Below are 22,168 nucleotides of genomic sequence, written 5' to 3'. Positions count from 1 at the left end.
TCTTGCACGGATTAATTTGATTTCCATTATTTCTTATGGGGAAAATTAACTTGACTAACGATTATTTTGACTAACGATGAGCTCTCAGGAACGGATTAATAGCGTTAGTCGAGGGTCCACTGTATTAAACAACCACGGTGACATCACACATCCTTGTCTAAGGCCTACTTTTACTGGGAAATAATTTCCCTCTTTCCTACATACTCTAACTTGAGCCTCACTATCCTCGTAAAAACTATTCACTGCTTTCAGTAACCTACCTCCTACACCATACACCTCCAACATCTGCCACATTGCCCCCCTATCCACCCTGTCATATGCCTTTTCCAAATCCACCTAAATTGTTATAAACAAAACTTGAGTTATTTATTCCTCTTCTTAGGAAAGTTAGTAATTTCATAACTTATAACTAAAAATTGGTTAAAGATGAGGGGAATGTCTGTATATGTAAGTTAGTGTAAGGAATATTTGTTTATAATAGTGTTCAAATATTTCATACTGGCAATTATAATTATGCATTTTATTTATTTTCAGGTTCATTCTTACAGTTCAATAATCTCAACCCAATTCAGTCAGTGTGCTGCAATAACAGCCATCAACAATGCAACGGAAGCAATTGTTATAAAGCTGAAACAATCTGCATTGGATGCAGTGTTGGCTTCCTTAGGATTTAGGAATGAAGAAGCTTTTATCATGACTTCATCGTTAGAGGAGTATGCCTTATTTGGGAATAATGCCAATGTGCTCCTCCTCTACATGCTGTCAGACCTACTATCTACTAGAATGATGCAGTTAAGTGCAGTTAGTCCAATTAGTCCTCTTAGTCCTAGCCAGCAACCTTCCCTGTCTGCTTCCAGCCCCATGCAACCTAACATGACCCCCTCGGTAGCATCCACAAGTATTCTTGAAGATAACCTTGGTCACAGCCTTGGCCTCAGTCCTGGTAAATTAAATGAGCTGAAGAGCTATGACTTAAGTAAATTAAACGAAATGAAAAGTCATGAAATGAGCAATGTAAACGTAGAGCACATTTTACAAATGACTGAGGTAATTGAAGCTGGGTCATTGTTAGGGTCCAATCGTGACAGCATGTCTGTTATGTCTGCAGGTGCTGCTGCAATAGGATCAAGTGCTATGGGATCAGCTCTTTCTTTAGGGTTGACAAATCTTTCCTTGCTTGCCTCTGAAGCTTCAGAAAATGGAAAGGATGATACTGAGTCTTTAACAGATAAGAAAGAACCGATACCAGTGTCATATGTCGATGCTGCAAAAAAGCCAGCTAAGCCCACACCACCACCTGAGAATCCCCCAAAACTGCTTATACAGAAACCAATTTCACCAGTTGGTAGACCTGGAAAATTTCCTCATTGCTGGATGATTTTATCCATTAATGGAATATTAGCAGGTCGTATTATATTTGAACTTCGCCCAGATAAAGCACCGAGAATGTGTGATAATTTTGTTGCACTCTGCACCAATAGAAGTGGGTATGGATACAAAGGCACTCATTTTTTCAAGAGTGGGGAAGGCTTCCTTGCTGGCGGGGATGTGGAGAACGACGACGGTACTGGTGGTTACTCAGCCTTTGAAAAAAGCACATTTGAAGCTGATCTCTGTCCATTAAAGGATGAGGTTGGTATGGTCAGATTTAAGGGCATTGGCACTAGTGACAATGGACGGGGCATGATTGGCTCGCAGTTCATGATATGGTGTGGAGATAGAGAATTCAAGAAATTTTCCTACAGCCTTGTTTTCGGTAAGGTAGTGGACGGACTAGACGTTGCCAAGAAGGCTGCAGCAATTAATGTTCACAGGGTGTCTGTTAAAGTGGAGGATTGTGGTGCAATCTAACTACAATCTCTTTTGTAATATATTTATATAATCCGTATGTCCGAGCTTTTGTATTCACAGTTTAATTACGAATATAAATATAAGAACAGTATAAGGATTTGCAGTTCAAGCATTTAATTTTTCTAGAAGTGCCTTACAGTGTGCCTTTTATGCGGCATCACATGTTTCTAGTTTTCCTATTTTAATCAGTTTTAATTAATGTGGAGAAACATGTTCACTTGTTAAAGATCGTAATAGTGCAGTCTGAAGAAAATAGATACATGATGTAATTGCAGCAACTGTGTGAAAGATTAATTAAAATTTTCTTGTGTATCCAGTGGGAGAGCTACGTATAATTAATTCTATTGATAATTTGTGTCTTATGCTTTGAGAACGTTCTTCATTAAGCCTAAACTATACATACCAAAATTACTGTAACCACTAAGAATCAACCTCTTTCACCTATTTTAATTTTTCCCTGGAGTAGATAAATAATGATTTTCTTCATTTTTCAGTATACAAATACAAACCCATTTAAGATGACTGTATACCTAAGTTAATTGCGACCCATTATTCACTTTTATTATTTTAAATGTAATTGAGCCATCTGAATATACTGCTCAACACATGGCAAGACAACAAGCTCAGAGTGTACATGAATTAAAGCAGTTTAAGCTCATCATTCTATGGTGCTTGTTGGCTCTTGCTGGTGTAATAAGAGCAGCACAAAAATTTAGAATTTTCTTGATTGTACGTGTCTTGTATACCAGGCTGTAAAGATTTTTTTTAATTGGGTTTAATACAGAGCACTGCGTGTTAAGTTATTAGTTTGTGGGATGATGTTTCACACCTGTTACTTTGGCTGTAGAGCTCATGTTGAGAGAGTGATCATTTTCCGGTACATCGAGTCAAAATATTGCTCCCATTACGGATATAAATCTCGGTGGAGTGCGTGTTGTAATAATGTTGGTAGAATACTGACAATATGTTAGGTAAAAGGACACGTGTGCATCTAATGCAACATTTTATTGTGGCAACATTTCACTCTCCAGGAGCTTTGTCAAGCCGTTAATGACTCGACAAAACAACTGGAGAGCGAAACATTGCAACAGTAAAATTTTGAATAAGTTGCACATGTTTCCTTTTACAGAGTGCATGTTGCTGCCTTTAGGAGCATTGTCACACCTTCTTTCTTTTTGCAATTCTTGTTTACTAAACTGCAATAATTTGCTCAATGTCTTGTATATCATGTAGGCACACTTGAAATATCATTATGAATTTTGTTTGACTTGTACAATCACCAAAGCATTATTTTTAAATTCCGTTCATCAATAAGGGGCCAAGCTTTGGAATAAACATGGTATATATATCTCCCTGAAACCTGGTGTTGAAATTTAAGAACAAGGGGCCAAGTCTTCAATTATTTTTTGTTCTGAGGTACTTACATATCTACTCAAATTATAAGCTAAAAAAAATTTTGATGACTATTGTCTGTTGTCTGATTTACTTTTCCCACTAAATTTTTGACATTGATTTGCCATTTTTATTAAAATAAGATTAGTGATAATTGAGTTTGACTACAAAAAAAATTCATATATTTTGACCAGGTATGTAACTATAATCCATGAATTTCTTTATAGCCGTGTTTAATGCACTTTTAATACTATCGTTTTTCTCTCTCTCTCTCTCTCTCTCTCTCTCTCTCTCTTTTTCTTGAAATAAATATAATAGTAAAGGGTTATGTGTAAACTTCGTCGTTCCGTAATATTGTAATCAATCGTGTTTTTTTTTTATAAGTAAATAAATACGATGCATGCATCTTAATTTGAGTTCTCACTAAGTTTTCCTTGTATTTGTTGTACAGTGCACTCAGTCAAATATGGGCAAAATAGTTACAAAACCCACTTGATTGATAAAAAAATCTAGGAATAATTAGGTTATTAAATATAGCTTTCCTTGGCTTCACAGCCAGTTTGGTCTATTATCATGTGCATTACCTACAGTGAAAACTGTTATCTTTGTGTATGTGGTAGCCACCACTTCCCAGTATTGGTCGTCCCATTTTTGGCAGTAATGGTTCAAAGTTTGTGTCTGGCTGATGGACAGGTGGTAAGGATGACTCGAACTGATGCAAGGTGGTGGAGATGACTTGAACTGACATACAGGCGGTGGGGATGACTTGAACTGATACACAGGTGGTGGGGATGACTCAGCCTTAGAGGTTTGTTTTGGTCAGTCGTATTTTGTTTGAGTCACCTTCAGCATTGCCTCAACTAATGCCAAGTGATTCTCATTACAGAACTTATGGCACTCAATGAAGAAGACCTCTAATAATGCCACAATACGGTTAAAAATTATTTAGCAAGTGTTTCATGAAGCAGAGCAAGTAAGAGAAAACCTGTAGAGCAGGAAACAATAAATATTAAGAGCATCAAATAAGCCACGTCTTGTGCATTAGTTGCATGCGAGTTAGATGTTGCTTTAATGGCTCTGGGTGATGTACATTCTGAAAGTAATTTGTTCTAATGTTTTGCTGCTACTAAATTTTCAAATCATCCTGGTGCTGTGCATGCAGAGTTCATCATTTCACATATTTGCCAAGATACCTCACTGCTAGACGTGTTGCGCCTATAGTAATTTTATATAATTATGATTAAATATTTGTTACTATAGGTTAGTGTAACTTACTCTAACCTTACTGAAAGCAAATACAAATTATTTACTGCATACTGAACAGAGGACAATTAGTAAATGACTGTGTGATAGTGTAAAACAAAAATGGGTTGGAATTTGCAGAGCATACCCATAGCTACAAAGTCTTCACAAAAAAAAAAAAAAAAAAAAGGATGCAAGTGTTTTGACTTTACATATAAGTGATTAAGGACTGTGACCAAACCTAAGAATTATTCCATACTGAAAAAGAACTTTGCACTTGAACAAGGTAGTGATACTGCAACATTCATTTTGCTGATCTATTAATTAAATGCAAGTAAACAGTATACCAGTTATATAAGTCAATGAAACTTAATTGTTTTGTTATATCTGTGCTTCCTTAAACCACAACTGCTCAGGGTAGACAATCTTAGCTTCTTAATAAATATATACATATAGTATAAGAAATGTTTGAACTGTGAGAGTGCTGCTTCTGCCGTGCAGTGTTTCAAATTATTGTGGGTAAAAGCATAAACTCCAGGTCATTTTAAGACATGAAGCCTTCCAGTCATCTATAATGATATACCATTTTAAAACCTCAAAAACCACTTCAGGAAAATGTTCTCATGAAAACAGATTACAGTACTCATAACAGGAATCTGAAGAAGTTGAACATATAGCATACTACACTGTTTTGGACACTATTTTCAATATTGCAACAGCTTTTCAACATGTGAAAAATTCATAGAAATGTTTGCAGAAACTCTGGCCTGACATTGTATTTATTGATTCTGATCACTGTTTAATAGTTTTAAGCAAAAAAAGGGGGGATGATGAGGGGGATAAGTGAGAGGAACATCCCAAGTCATGATTTTTTTAGACAATGTTAAAGGTATTGAGGCTTCAAAAATAATCTGTTCATAGTACAAAAGTCTGTGGCATTTTAACAAATTCTAAGATAGTGAAAATCCTGATTAATTTGTTCACTGATATCTCAGTCTCAATGTAAAGAAATATAACAGTTTTCTTTGAAATTTTTTTTGCTACTGACAACACCTCTTATTTTGTTGATCTTGTTTTTCCCACCATAATATATTGTTTACCTGCATTACCCTGCTCATCCATAAACATTTTGGTCGCACTCTCTCCACGTGTTGGACAGCGAAGATGAAATGGACTCTTAACCCCTTGACTGTCGCAACCCCAAATCCTGAGGTGTCGCAAAATTTCCAAAAAAAAAAAAAAAAAAATATTTTTTCTTATGAAATTATAGAGAATCTTTTCCCGATTGTAATGACACCAAAAGAACAAAATTTGATGGAAAACTGACAGAACCACGTTCTCGTGAAGTTAGCGACCTTGGTGATATTGACGAATTGGTGATTTTTCCCACTTTGAGCCCTATTTTCGGCTAATTCCATTGTTCCAGTCGATCAAACTCATAGCTATTTCTTTGGAACTCCATTTTTTCTATCGATTGAGTACAGAAAGTGCCCATTTACCAATTTAAATTACCCAATAACGTGGTCAGAAATTTGCAATTTGGCCAATTTCACGAAAATTAAAAAATATGACAATTTCAAAATAGGGTCCAGAATGAACAATGCAGACATTCCTAGCTCTAAAATAATGTTTTATATGTTCATCAGTCCCATCCCCAGACCCCTCTGATATTACTCTTGCTTTCTATTCTGAATTTTTATTCAAACAAAAAATAGAAGATTTACTGTTATGCAGACTACTGCAATATTGTAATAATTGTATAAATAATGTCAACCCATTCATGACTGCATATTAGAATGGCTACTTGGACATTTATTGGAAGATGACATCATTTGTTTACTTTTGAACATTGGAAAAAATCAAACATTTCCCCTACTTTGAGCTCCATTTCAAAGTTCTTTTCATAGTAAAACAATCAAAATCACCTCTATATCTATAATATGTTTTCCATTCTATCAAATGAGACCAAGAAAACAAGAATATAACCATAAATACTATACGAAAATAGACCACAAAGTCGGCATTTTAATTAAAAAAACGACCGGAGTTTTTTTTCTCATTATGCTCTGCATGCTCCAGGATTTTTTTTATATGGTGCACACTGACCACACAGACCCATTCTCTCACATGTGGGCCTACCAGCTTTCTCCTGCTTGATTTGAAGCCGCTAGAATTTATGCTATACTGTATATACATAAAAAACGGTGGCTTGTAAAACGTATATATACGACCGAAACAGTCAAAGGGTTAAGGTGAAATTTTACTGAATCGTTTCAAAATATTTACCAATTGAAATCACATCAATTAATATAGATTTCTACATATTGATTCCAATATAGCTGTTATTTATTAACCAAATTAAGAGCAAAAATGTAAAATAATAGCAGCTGTGTTTATCCCTGGTTGGCATTCAAAAATGAGAAGTAGATGCAGAAATCCTAAAAAGTAAGGAATAATCTAACACATAATAAATAAAAGACATAGACTGACCAAGCCTTTATTAATAATAAATAAAAGACATGACTGAGCAAACCTTTATTAATAATGAAAGACATGACTTGAGTAAGCCTTTATTAATAATAAATAAAAGACATGACTGAGCAAACCTTTATTAATAATGAAAGACATGACTGAGCAAGCCTTTATTAATAATAAATAAAAGACATAGATCGAGTAAACATTTATTAATAATAAAAAGACATGACTGAGCAAACCTTTATTAAAACTTGATAAGACTCTCACTGAGAGAAGCATTATTTATATAAAGCTTCTGTCTGTGTGTCTTATTCACCAGCTAGAAACCTTACTTAGGTGAACTTCAATCATTTTCTTAATATAGTATAGAAATGCTTCTTAAGTTGCAACACTTGGAACATTCTGTACCACTTGGAACAGCCTTGTACCATTTGGAACATCCTTGTACCACTTGGAACATCCTTGTACCACTTGGAACAGCCTTGTACCATTTGGAACATCCTTGTACCACTTGGAACATCCTTGTACCACTTGGAACATCCTTGTACCACTTGGAACAGATATATGGGTAAGTAAAACTCACATGAAAATATTATTTTAGATAGCTGTATATAACGTATTTTCTCAGTTACTGAAAATATACAGTAGGGCTGCCGTATCCGCGAGTCCGGTTTCCGTGGTTTCAGTTATCCATTGTTTATCCTGGCCTGAAAATAAGTAGTGATGGTGACAGTTCTTCAAATCTTAAGACAAGTCATGAAGTGCTTCCCATCTGTGAAAATGTGCTAGTGCTCAACTTAATGTGCGTAATTAATCAATTAAACCTTATCATAGGTATGTATGCAAACGAAAAATGACTTAAATAATAGGGTTCGCTACTATTCGAGGTTTCGGGTATCCACGGTGGGTCTTTGAACATCTCCCCCGCAGATGTGGGAGTCCTACTGTACATATAAAAACTAGTTCTGTACACTATTTTTTCTCATACTCAAGGCAAGCTGTATTTTCATGATTTAAAGAATGCAACAATTTTTATAGGCTTTGATAAGGCACTTTCAGTATTTCAGGAAGTGGCTAATTTAAACACTTACCACTATTTAATCATCATTATGCAGTGAATGAAAGTGTAAAGGAGTGATACAGTTTCAGTGTATTCTGATTATGATAATGGAAAAAAGGAATTACTACTAAAGTATAACAAATTTCTGTCTTAGGTAGTAGGTTGGTAGACAGCAACCACCCAGGGAGGTACTACCGTCCTGCCAAGTGAGTGTAAAACGAAAGCCTGTAATTGTTTTACATGATGGTAGGATTGCTGGTGTCCTTTTTTCTGTCTCATAAACATGTAAGATTTCAGGTATGTCTTGCTAATTCTGCTTACACCTAGGTCACACTACACATACATGTGCAAGCATATATACACACACCCCTCTGGGTTTTCTATTTTCTTTCTAGTTCTTATTCTTGTTTATTTTCTCTTATCTCCATGGGGAAGTGGAACAGAATTCTTCCTCCGTAAGCCATGTGTGTTGTAAGAGGCGACTAAAATGCCGGGAGCAAGGGGTTGGTAACCTCTTCTGCTGTATATATTACTAAATGTAAAAGGAGAAACTTTCGTTTTTCCTTTTGGGCCACCCCGCCTCGGTGGGATAGGGCCGGTGTGTTGAAAGAAAGAAAGAAAACAAATTTCTGTACAACTATTTAGCCTTGAAACTTGCCGCCATTACAGTTAGGAATTGGCAACGGGCCATTAGAACTAGTCTTTGTTAGTTAAAAGGAAGCATGCAATTAATGTGATATTTTACTGTGGCATTGTTTCTTTCCTGGAGAGCAGAACATTGCCACAGTAAAATGTCACATTAATTGCACGTGTGTTCTATTACCTAACGTAGTCGGAATTTCTTCCAACATTATTACGGAATTAGTCTTTGCATGTGTCATTATGGGTGAGATGCTGGAGGAGTGCGGACAAGTGAGAGACAGGAGACTGATAAAGAGTGTATGTGCACATGAGTATGGAGATTGAGAACAAGTGTATGTACAAGTAAGTTCATTCTGACACAAAACCTTCAGTTTAAAAAATATTAAGGAATAATTACAGAAAGAATAAACATTTACCTTAATGTGAGACCATTCAAAATCCCAAAAATTATTTTGCCTTGAATAATAAAAAATAAAATTTGTAAAAGTACAGTAGATCATTCCTATTTTAAAATTTAGTTTTGTAAACACAGATGCAAAACTTTTAAGAAACGTGCTTTGCCACAACATCCACATAAACACGTGTCAGTACGATTATATATACTGTACATCAGTCATAATATTTGTAACAAGCACTTGGTAGTATTATGTTAATTTATGTGTTTCTATTAAAGAACTGTTAACATGAGAAATGTTAATCAGGTACTGTTCTTGTGGTCATCACACATTCAGATCAACACAGGTTACACTTACATCAGTCCAATCTTTTCATGGAAATGGTAGTAAGTATGTACACTATACAGGATGTACTTTGGTAATTCTTATAGTTATTTAACCCTTTGACTGTTTTCGACGTATAAATACGTCTTACGAGCCAATGTTTCTGAAGTATATATACTCAATAATTCTAGCGGCTTCAAATCAAGCGGGAGAAAGCTGGTAGGCCCACATGTGAGAGAATGGGTCTGTGTGGTCAGTGTGCACCATATAAAAAAAATCCTGCAGCACACATTGCGTAATGAGAAAAAAAAAACTGATCGTTTTTTTGGAATAAAACGCCAACTTTGAGGTGTATTTTCATATAGTATTTATTGCTGTATTCGCGTTTTCATGGTCTTAGGTGATAAAATGGAAAACATATTACAGAAATAGAGATGATTTTCATTACTTTGACGATGAAAACAACCTTGAAACTGAGCTCAAAGTAGCGGAAATGTTCGATTTTTACCAATGTTCAGGAGTAAATAAATCACACCACACGTCCAATACACATCAACTGGGGAGTCTAATATTCTTTCACTAGTACACTCATATTATTTATACCATTTTTACAATAATGCAGTAGTCTGCATAACAGTAAATTTTGTATTTTTTTGTATGAATAAAAAATCAAAATAGAAAGCAATAATAATATAAGAGGGGCCTAGAGATGTGACTAATGAACAGAGCATATGTTATTTTAGCACCATGAATGTCTACCTTGTTTATTCTGGACCCTATTTTGAAATTGGCATCTTTTTTAGTTTGCGTGAAATTGGCCAAATTGCCAATTTCTGACCACCATATTGGGTAGTCCAAATTAGTAAATGGGAGGTTTCTTGTACTCAGCTGATAGATAAAATGGAGTTCTAAAGAAATAGCTATGAGTTTGGTCAACTGGAACAATGGAATTGGCTAAAAATAGGGCTCAAAGTCGGCGAAATCGCCGATACGCATATGTCACCGAGACCGCTAACTTCGCGGGAGCATAATTCCATGAGTTTTCGACCAAATTTCGAACTTTTGGTGTCATTACCATCGGGAAAAGATTCTCTATCATTTCATAAGAAAAAATAATTTTTTTTTTTTTTTTTTTTCAAAAATTGAGCGACATAGAATGACAGTTTCAGAAAGGGGCTTGAAACAGTCAAAGGGTTAAATGGACACAGGAGCAATTAATATAACAGGTAAGTAGGTAAGGTTAGTCAGGACACAGGACAAGTGTTTCGTGACACAGGTCTTAGTCATGTGATGACCCACCAGTGGAGCTTTTGATCATCTGACCGAGACCTGCTGGTTTACTGGCCCACCCCATTTAAAAATTAGGGTTCCAAGTGTTATAACATGACATTTACTACAGCTACATTTTGCTCACCAGTGTAAATAGTATATTACATGCACACAGTGGGTATATACAGGGACGAAACTTGAGGTGTTTGGACGGGGATTGGCAGGGGTGGGACATTCTTGATGGCTGTGGTAGTGGTGATAGTGGTAGCAATAGTGGTAATGGTGGTAGCAGCAGTAGTGGTGGTGATAGCAGCAGTAGGGGTGGTGGTAGCAGCAGTAGTGGTGGAAGTAGCAGCAGTAGTGGTGGTAGCAGCAGTAAGGGTGGTGGTAGCAGCAGTAGGGATGGTGGTAATAGCAGCAGTAGGGGTGGTGGTAAGAGCAGCAGTATTGGTGGTGGTGGTGGTGGCAGCAGCATTAGTGGTGGTAGTAGCAGCAGTAGTGGTCGAAGTAGCAGCAGTAGTGGTTGTAGCAACAGTAGTGGTGGTGGTGGTAGCAGCAGCAGTAGTGGTGGTAGTAGCAGCAGTAGTGGTCGAAGTAGTGGTGGTAGCAGCAGTAGTGGTGGTGGTAACAACAGCAGTAGTACTACGGTGGTAGCAGCAGCAGTAGTGGTGGTAGCAGCAGTTGGGGTGGTGGTACTAGCAGTAGTAGTGGGTAGTGGCAACAGTAATGGTAGTAGCAACAGTACTAGTGGTGGTAGTAGCAGCAGTAGTGGTGGTAGTTGATAGTAGCAGCAGTAGTGGTGGTATTGGCAGCAGTAGTGGTGGTGGTGGCGGCAGCAGCCATGGTGGTATTGGTGGTAGTAGTAGTGGTGGTAGTTGGTAGTAACAGTAGTGGTGGTAGTTGGTAGTAGCAGCAGTAGTAGTGGTGGCAGTAGCAGCAGCAGTAGTGGTGGTAGTAGCAACAGCAGCAGTAGTGGTAGTAGCAGCAGCAGTAGTGGTGGTAATAGCAGCAGCAGTACTGGTGGTAATACCAGCAGCAGTAGTGGTGGTAATAGCAGCAGCAGTATTGATGGTAGTAGCAGCAGTAGTGGTCATAATAGCAGCAGTAGTGGTCATAATAGCAGCAGTAGTGGTCATAATAGCAGCAGTAGTGGTGGTAGTAGCAGCAATATTGGTGGTAGGAGCAGCAGTAGTGGTGGTAGTAGTAGCAGCAGTAGTGGTGGTAGTAGCAACAGTAGTAGTGGTAGCAGTAGGGGTGGTGGTAGCAGCAACAGTAGTGGTGATAGTAGCAGCAGCAGTATTGATGGTAGTAGCAGCAGTATTTATACTTGTTGTGTAATGAGTTTCAGTGAGGTTGGTGCTGAAGAGTTAAGGCAGAGTGTCAGATTTGGTGATCACAGATTCAGGTTAGAGACTCACTTGCGAAGGCTGTCAACACAAAGAAGGGCAACCAAATAATGTACGCTTGAAAACTCCACTATGTAGCCGTGTCTGACAAGATTCATTAATTAATGAAAATGAAAATGTTTATTTCCTTGCAAAGCTTACAATGTGTGGTTTACATATTATAAGATATTAATTGCAAAGAAAGCCATTAGCATGCCTAGGCATTTTGGGCAGACTGATCCTAATTCTTATTCTGTATTGATACAGGTTATGGAGCAGTACGTTTTAATATACAGTAGGACCCCACTTACATGGCAGGTTAAGTTCCAGGTTACTGCCGGAAAGCAGACATTGCCGGAAGGAAGAAAGCCATTTTTTTCCATTTATTAATGCGTATAAATGCCAGATAGCAAGTTTACACTAACATATATTAAGTTAGCAATAGAACTAGGCATTAAAAACAATAAAAGTAAAATACACACACAGTACACCCATTACTTACCTTAAAATATTTGTAGTCTTAATGTAGGGTGAGAGGCGAGTTTTATTTGTAAGAAGTCAGGTTTGGGAAGTATGGTAGCCAGCCAAGGCAGCCCACCCCACCCACATGTAATGTAAACAAACCAGGCGAACACATCTGGTTTTCATTCATACACGTTTGTATTATACCATAATACAAACACTTTACATTGTGTACAAGTTGTCTCCACGTTGCTACAATAGAATAAATAAAGAGGAACACTCCCATTCTCATGTAACACCATTTTTAGATGACACTCTGAGTGAAGGCATACGAAAGGAATAATTTTCTACTTACCCCCAGTAATATTTTAGTGTACACATTTTCTCTGATGTTTGACTAGAGAAAACGTTATTTTTGCCATCACTCCTGCAAGTCACCTGGCTACCACATTTCATATTTATGTTAATTTTTTCTACTGTGGGATGTGTTTATCATGTTTATATGTTATGTAGTGTGTTTATTATATAATTATGAAATAAATATCATAGATGGATTAATGGAAATATCTATAATAACGTAATATACGACATTTAATGGAGCCAATAGATTACGTATTATTATTAATATGGCGTCGAGTAGAGAGACTCTTAGTGATTTTAATGTGTACCTGCACACCAGCACAGTGTGTATATATAGATACAGGTACACATAAGTATAATTATCAGAGTACAGGTTCCAACCAATCGGTCATAAATCAAAATGGGAGTAAGTCGAACCTTACTACTGAATATCAACATCACATTTTTGTAAAGGCTTTATTTTACAGTGGACCCCTGGTTAACGATATTTTTTCACTCCAGAAGTATGTTCAGGTGCCAGTACTGACCGAATTTGTTCCCATAAGAAATATTGTGAAGTAGATTAGTCCATTTCAGACCCCCAAACATACACGTACAAACGCACTTACATAAATACACTTACATAATTGGTCACATTCGGAGGTAATCGTTATGCGGGGGTCCACTGTATTGTTTTATTTTGATATTTCATTTATTACTTTACTTTTTATGCTGTTAGTACAGTATACTGTATTTTATACTTTAAGGTTTAGGATAAACACTGTGTACATCACAAACAGTTGTTTATTTCCCAGAAATTTGGCATACAAAATACGGTTGTAAGTTGAGTGGTCGTATGTCGAGCAGGTCATAAGTCAGATGGTAGGTGTACATATAAAATATGTAATAACTTTAAAACACTTGAAGTTTTGGAAAGTTTCCAGGCATAATAGAGAGAGATGTTCATGGAGATTGTAAACAAACCAGGTGGGGCGTGCCGTATTAGAAAGATGGGGAGCCGTATAGCAAGTTTTGGTCATAATTTGAAATCGCCATACATGTATTAGCAGAACACTGTCAAGCGGGGCCCTACTGTACATTATTGCATGCTGATATAAAAGTTAAGTAACTGAAGTGATTATCATTAATTAGATTGATAATAGTGAGGTATTACAAAACTAACTTATAATTTATTAGGCAGTAAGACTACTGACAGTATGTGGTAAATGGGCACATGTGCAACTAATGAGGTATTTGCTGCAGCTACATTTTGCTCATCCAGTGCATCGTCAAGCACTTACGTTGACGTTAAGCAACACATTTGGGAAACTAAATTTAGAAAAGAACTTAATCAGTATGAATGTCAAGGCAGCTTCTCTGTAGAATAGGAAGAAATACTTATATTTATATATAATGCCTGCTCTTTACACCATACTCTATACATTTTTTTATGATTTTTAAATAGTATATGGCACCCAGGTCTTTATTTTTATACCATACATCAGTTTATTTGGAGGTAGTAGGTTGGTAGCCAACAACCACCCAGGGAGGTACTACCGTCCTGCCAAGTGAGTGTAAAACAGAAGCCTGTAATTGTTTTACATGATGGTAGGATTGCTGGTGTCTTTGTTCTGTCTCATACACATGCAAGATTTCAGGTACCTCTACTTACACTTAGGTCACACTACACATGCATATAAAAGCATATGCATACACACCCCTCTGGGTTTTCTTCTATTTTCTTATTAATCCTTGTTCTTGTTTATTTCCGCTTGTCTCTATGGGGAAGTGGAATAGAATTCTTCCTCCGTGAACCATGCGTGCCGTAAGAGGCTACTAAAATGCCAGGAGCAAGGAGCTAGTAACCCCTTCTCCTGTATATATATTGCTAAATTTAAAAAGAGAAACTTTTGTTTTTCTTTTGGGGCCACCCTGCCTCGGTGGGATACGGCCAGTGAGCTGAAAGAATGAAGACATCAGTACGTTATTTCAAAAAAAAAAAAAAAAAAGCTGGAATAAACCTCGGCAACCTCTTGAAGAAGCATAGTACAAGAGGGCCCTGTATATACAGCATCTCTTGTCAGTGTTCTACATTTTCATTGACTTCAAATTGAACAGTTGTTCATTATGCTCCACTTGCCAGTAATTTTCCCCAGGAAATGGAACAATGACTCAGTTGAAAGCCAACAAAAATGTGGAATACCAAAAAGTGGTGCTGTATATGTGGGACAGTATAAAATAACAGATTTCATGAAAAATTGTACTGTATAAACATCGATTAATTGTTTTTGCCTACCTTAGATAGAAGTCTTAAGTGTTTGTAGATTCTCTGGTGAAATACTTGATAATAAAACCCATATTTGACTGTGCTGTATATATTGGAATATTTAATATTTGCTCTTCACCGGTGCTTTTATATCTATACTTTATACATGTATTTTTCTAAATTTTGTTCAATTTGACACTGTCCTAAGCCTTATTTAAACACAGTAATAATTGCAAACATTATTAAGGATTTTGGGTGTTATAATTAAACAGTGTGTTTTAAGTAGAGCTGTTTAAAGGTATGTGATTTCTTGTCGTGAACGAGCCAGTTAATTACAGTACCATGGTCAGTCGTGGTATTCATGGACATGTTCAGACTTTTTATACAGCATATGCTACTGAATGAATGATGATGAATGTGTTTACTTCTTTCAGATCACCCTGCCTTTGCAGGAGGCAACCATTGAATTAAAAAAAAATATGCGGTACAATATTAAGAGAAGAAATTACGTAATGGAATACGACTCATACGAAAAGCGAAAGGGGATATTTAACTTGAATATTTCTAAACTATTAGATGCAAAGTTGTTTAGTATGTAAGTTCATGGGTCAAAACTAAACCTTAAACAAATACAGTATTACCTTAAGTATCGAATTTATGAATATACCCTCATTTTCCAGCTTGCTCAAACAGTATTAATATTAAAAACATTAACCAAACCCATGCTCAAAGTTAATAAAGGAATAATAATAATGATGTGTTATTCACTCGGTGATCATCTCGTTAAATTTGTATTATGAAGTACCAAGAGTTGATGTTTATCAGAGAATGCAAACTTAACTGTTTAACACCACAGAAATCAGGGATTGTTGAGTCAACATTCATAATCATGAGATGATGATGTAATGGCAGATGAGAGTGAGGTTTTACTGGTCTATTTAACATCTTGAACAATGTTAACCTTCATTAGTTTGTGTGTGCTAGAAAGTACACAGAATAACATGTGCTATTAGGAATATTCACCAAGACATGATGTGTACATAGTGTATATTTGACACGAATATTTCAGTACTGGCTCCATGGGGAAGTGGAACAGAATTCTTCCTCCATAAGCCATGTGTGTCGTAAGAGGCGACTAAAATGCCGGAAGCAAGGGGCTAGTAACCCCTTCTGCTGTATATATTACTAAATGTAAAAGGAGAAACTTTCGTTTTTCCTTTTGGGCCACCCCGCCTCGGTGGGATACGGCTGGTGTATTGAAAGAAAGAAGAAAGATTTCAGTACTGACTCTTCATCCCTAAAGTAAGCATCCTCTTGCTATGCAGTATTGAATAACCCCGTGTGGGTTTACTGTTTTTATAAGTCTTTAAAATTAATAATTATGTTCAGAATCATCTATTTTGGCAGTTTTATAACAGAGTATCACTTAAAAAAAGAGAACAAAAATTCTGAATAAGAATGAATCCTGAATTGATGTTATAACATGATATTTTTTTCCGCCTAATAATTATCGAACCCTTTTTTTTTCCTTGTTAATCAGCAAAAGTAAAATTAGCGGAATTATTGGTTATCGAGGCAACACCCTGCAGATATTTGACAAATTCTGCCTGGTGATATAATGTGTACTCTTTTATCTGGTCCGAGGGGAAAGGAGGGTGTTCCATATAAGAGAATATTCCCCTTAAACATAACGTTTTGTTACGTACAGTATAGTTTTCTTGTAAAGTCATCTTTCTTGACCTTATGTCTACTCAAAAATTATGAATCCACCATACATACATCAAACAAGAATATAAAAGGACAGAAACTTTGGTTTGAAGGTTTTTATACCATATGGTACATTTTATTTTTTGGTAACACACTGGCCATCTCCCACCAAGGTAGGATGACCCGAGAAAGAAGAAACACTTTCACTATAACTCACTCGATCACTGCCTTGCAAGAGACATGCCAAATATGCAGAGCCCTCCTGTATATCATCTAAAATGTCACAATACTGTGGCTCAAACCTGATGACTATCTGTCCAGGATGAGCTGAAAAACTGTCATAAGTTTACTCTCTTAAGTAAGTGTTATTTGTGGTGATATATCACCCATGTTTATCCCCTTGCCACCATCTCTATTGGGGATGGGACAGTACCACCATTTTTGCTGATACTGATACAGATACTCAATTTTAGGCTGATGCTGATACCATCAAAATTTGCCAATACCACTGACACCGATACTTTGGCACACCCCTAATCTCTATATATTCCCTGAATGCTCTTACTTATTTACCCCTAACATTGACTGAACCTTTTGCCACACAGCGCGCACTGAACGATCCACATCACTTCAGTCACCCTCAGTGTTTTTTTTTTTTTTTTTTTTTTTTTTTTTGAGCATGCCAGCCATCCCCCACCAAGGTATTGTGACCCAGATAAAATAAAAAGAAAGAAAACACGTTCATCGTTTATCCAAACACGATAGTATTCCAGCAGTTTGAGCAGCCATTTCTTTTAAATATCAACTTTTTTTTTCCCGTTAGAAACAGTAGGAATCTTTACCAGTCCTATATTCAGAAACCAGTTTCACAACCATATATCCATATTCTCTCATATAAAATCCAACTCTTCATCAATTATGAGTGCATTCCTCTTTTGCTTGTCACAATAGACTTACCAAATCTTATCAAAGATATGTTTTTAAAACAAATGAAGAAAATTTACCTCAAAAAATGGTATAAAAGCCTTCAACCTGAGATGATTATGATTTTGAATGAACAAGAGCAGGTAACAACACTGCTTGTTCACCTACAGCTAAGAATAACTATTGCATGAGCACTGCTGTTTAATGGTAACATAGATAAAGCAAACCCTCAATATTGCAGATTTTTAAAAGAAACGGGCAAAATCCAATAGGTTAATTGTTCTTTTAACTCCTTTATTTTTAATATTTATTACAATACAACCAAACTGTATGTACAGTAGTGTATTAGGTATACCGTAGAATACTGAAATGCTTTCTTTGCTATTTTCTAACATTCTGATTGAATAGACATTTGAACAATCTTCCCCTATTAGTCTGTTATACTGAGGATTTACAATAACTTCTAATAATTATAATTATTTGCATTATTTATTGAATTATGATTTTTTCAGTCAGTATTAAATGTTTATTTTTTTACCATATTTGTTGTGCATACCAGTATGCTGACCTAGAACACTGGTAGGCCAGGTTTATCTGAAGGAAAGAGAGGATGCTGTACTTATAAAAGTTTTTAATTACAATCTATTATGTTGACTGTACATCTGACCTGGCAAGGAGTGTGCTTGTGCAGTCCTGAGTGAGACAGGTTTGAGTAAGAGGGCATGCATTGTACTGTGTATGTTGTCAGTGCAATGTTTCTTCTAGTAATAATGGTAGAATTTCCAACAGAATGTTAGGTAAGATGACACAAATGTAACTAATGTGACATTTTAATGTGGCAACATTTCATGAAACATCACCACAATAAAATGTCACATTAGTTGCATGTGTTCACTTACCTAGCATTTTGTCAGTAATCCCACCATTATTACTAAATTGTCGGACACTGCAACATAATGGACATTTCCTGCAGACGTTACCTGGACACCATCCTGCGAAACATTGCCACAATAAAATGTCACATTAGTTGCATATGTGTCCTTTTACTTAACAGTGTTTCTTCTCATTTTTCACTGTGTAAACAGAAAATTAGTTTTAGAAAACTATGTGATGAGCTTTCTCCTTACTTGGGATGTAAAGAAACCATGTTAGATTTTATATATTCCTAAGAGTTTGTCCATGTTAATACAGCACGTACTTATTAAAAATAGTAGAAATACATACCTAGAGTATTACGGTAATCTACGTTATGTTGCGAGTGTGATACATCCTTGCTGTTTAAACAAAAAAATTGAGACAGTGAAGACGGTAATCGTGTGATATGCTCTTTACTGTGTGAATTGAATTGGCTTTGGATATGGAACAAATTACTTTTAGGATAGAGGCTAGATGAATAGAAATAAAAATAATCTCCAAGCAGTTGGGTCATGTTAAATTTATAATTGTATTTCCCTTTATTTTCCAACTGCTGGAGATAAGACGTAAGTTTCTTATAGGTAAAGACAAGCTGCGATAGTTTAGTACAGTACTTAGAGTTGGCGACGAGCTAATAATGCATGAGTTGAACTTATGCACCGTAAATTTCTGTACCTTTAGCCTCGGTCTTAGACGTCTAATTTTATTTCCTGTAGCCGTTCCTGTTATAAGTATCTTAAATGTTAAGTTCAATTTAATATTCACTAGTATAAGTGATGATGATTCTACAGCCAATGAAATGTTTGTATATTATAAGGAAGTTCAGACTTCATGTACGGTATCTATTGAGAATTATAGATGCATTTAATTAATTCGTTACGTTTCATTATCATCAGTACAGTATGGCATTGTGTGACAAAAAAAGACATTTAATATTACAGTATCGTAGTTTTAAATAACGATGATGATAAGTGATTCATTTATATATAAATAAAGTTAAAGGGAAGCTTTATAAAAGTTTCCCTCATAAATAGGTGATAGATGGAACATTAAGGTGTACCTGTATTGGGATTCTTATTATGTTTATGTTTCTGCATTAGGTTATGTCTCACTTTTTGTTGATGAGTCTTTCTCAGTTAACTAGAACACACTCAATGCCCCTACGTTGGGCTGATTCCTGTTGATCACACTGAGTGCTGTTTTAAATAAACTATTAAAAAAATTTATACTGTATATATTTTTCATATATTGTTTTTTTCTTGGAACATTCAGCTAAAATGTAAAATAAATAAATAAATAAATATATATATATATATATATATATATATATATATATATATATATATATATATATATATATATATATATATATATATATATATATATATATATATATATATATATATATATATATATATATATCACACACACACACACACACACACACACACACACACACACACACACACACACACACACACACACACACACACACACTCTCTCACACACTCTCACACACTCTCACACACTCTCACACACTCTCACACACTCTCACTCACTCTCACTCACTCTCACTCACTCACTCTCTCTCTCTCTCTCTCTCTCTCTCTCTCTCTCTCTCTCTCTCTCTCTCTCTCTCTCTCTCTCTCTCTCTCTCACTCTCACTCTCACTCTCTCACTTACTTTTGTTAAAGGGGACATTTGGTGCAGACCCAGAATTGGGAAACACATTACAGATTTTTTAAAAATAAAACTGAAATAAGGCCTTGTTAATACAGTACATTACATCACCGTAATTTTGGAGAAATCGACAGAAAAATAATACCTTACTGAAATAAATACTACACTGGAACCTTGGTATGCGACCTTAATTCATTCCAGAAGGCTGTTCGAGTACCGCTCTGTTTGAGTATCGAACAAGTTTTTCCCAATCAATTTTCTGTTTGGTTGGCTGTTATCACTAATCTTCGTTGGCCCCATGGTGACTTATTTATACAAATACATAATACAAAAAAAAAAAAACTAAAAAATGCAAAGAAACACAAAATACTTTTCAGCGCAGTTCTGGCAGGTTGTATTTGTTTGGTCGAGTGCTGAGTTTTGTTCGAGTAGGCAGCTGGTCATATACCAAGGTTCCACTGTATATACATAGCAAGCTGTGTCTTTTAATAACTATTAAATCTCACTTGCAAAATATTGTAACCAGTACCATGTCTCAGTGTATACCTTACTCTCACAAGTATGTATCATTCTCTTGTAATTGAATCATTTTTTGAAGTGTAAAAAAAAATTATATAGATGGAACACTGTATAGCCTGTAGTGCAAATTGTGGGGACCCATAGCCTTAGAGAAGCAGATAAAAATGACAAATATTTGGATTTCTTCCCAAAGCCGTTCAAATATTCCTCTTCTCTTACCACCCTGTCTTGTATGAGGGCACAAATAGGTATATATTATTATGTAATATAATGCATAAGACTTAAAGGATACAGCATACTATTTTTTATCCATGAATTTTTTAGATGACCTAAATTCATCATACAAAAACAAACATTTAGTTTATCAAAAAGACTGATGTAAACTCAAGTTGCTTTCAAAAATCATAAATGGGAGTGTTATTCGTCTTTAGCATAACAATAACATGAGTTCGATAAGATAAGATACTTCATTTCATCATGATACATTGTTTGTACTAAGATGAATGACATTTAGGTGTGCATACAGAAAGCCCTAAATTTGATGTGCAGAGCATTTCAGGCAGGAAGAAAGTGGCATCACCTTATACTTTGCCATTAGTGGGCAGCAAATCATTCCAGAGCACTGCTCTTTATTAAGATTTATTTAGGGTTACAAAACATATATTGTTTACTAACATATAATTGTTTTTTATTTTACAAATAATAGACGTTGGTATATATGAAAAACACACAGCATAGCCACTGGTAATGACCAGAGTTGATGCCACTGTTAATGTGCAAATACACAGCTATCAGCCTTGCTCTGTATACAGCCTCTCCTCACTTAACGATGGAGTTCTGTTCTTTGGACCACATTGATAAAGGAATTCGTCATTAAGCAAGGAGCATACCATAATGGTAGTGGGTTTATGTCAACCATTTTTTACATTATTTTAACGTCACCTTTGCGCCCTTTATAACATTTTTAGTATATTTTTAAATGTTTGTACAGTAGTGTACTGTATATTGTAATAAACAAAATAGAGGAAATGAGATCTAATATACATTATTTAGGTATGCATGCCAGTCAGAGAGCCCGTCGTAAGTCTGAGTCGCCGGTAAACGAGTACATTACTAAGTGAGAAGAGACTGTATTTTTTTTTTTTTTTTTTTTTTTTTTTTTTAACAAGTCGGCCGTCTCCCACCGAGGCAGGGTGACCCCCAAAAAAAAAAAAAGAAAATCCCCAAAAAGAAAATACTTTCATCATCATTCAACACTTTCACCACACTCGCACATTATCACTGTTTTTGCAGAGGTGCTCAGAATACAACAGTCTAGAAG

At 35.8% G+C, this 22,168-nt stretch overlaps 1 protein-coding gene across 2 annotated transcripts in view; it reads left to right on the top strand.

Annotated features, from left to right (window-relative positions):
- LOC128694221 (uncharacterized) overlaps positions 1-19,874 on the top strand; it is a 77,013-nt gene extending 57,139 nt beyond the window's left edge. For both annotated transcript variants that reach the window (XM_070093523.1, XM_070093524.1), the window contains one exon: positions 535-19,874. In XM_070093523.1, coding sequence (XP_069949624.1) covers positions 535-1,851 — 1,317 coding nt within the window. In that variant the 3' untranslated portion in view covers positions 1,852-19,874. The remainder of the gene's footprint in view (positions 1-534) is intronic.
- The last annotated feature ends 2,294 nt before the right edge of the window (positions 19,875-22,168 follow it).

This window comes from Cherax quadricarinatus, chromosome 43 (assembly GCF_038502225.1).
Source record: "Cherax quadricarinatus isolate ZL_2023a chromosome 43, ASM3850222v1, whole genome shotgun sequence".
NCBI lineage: Eukaryota > Metazoa > Arthropoda > Malacostraca > Decapoda > Parastacidae > Cherax > Cherax quadricarinatus.
This window is presented reverse-complemented; position numbering and strand designations above follow the sequence as displayed.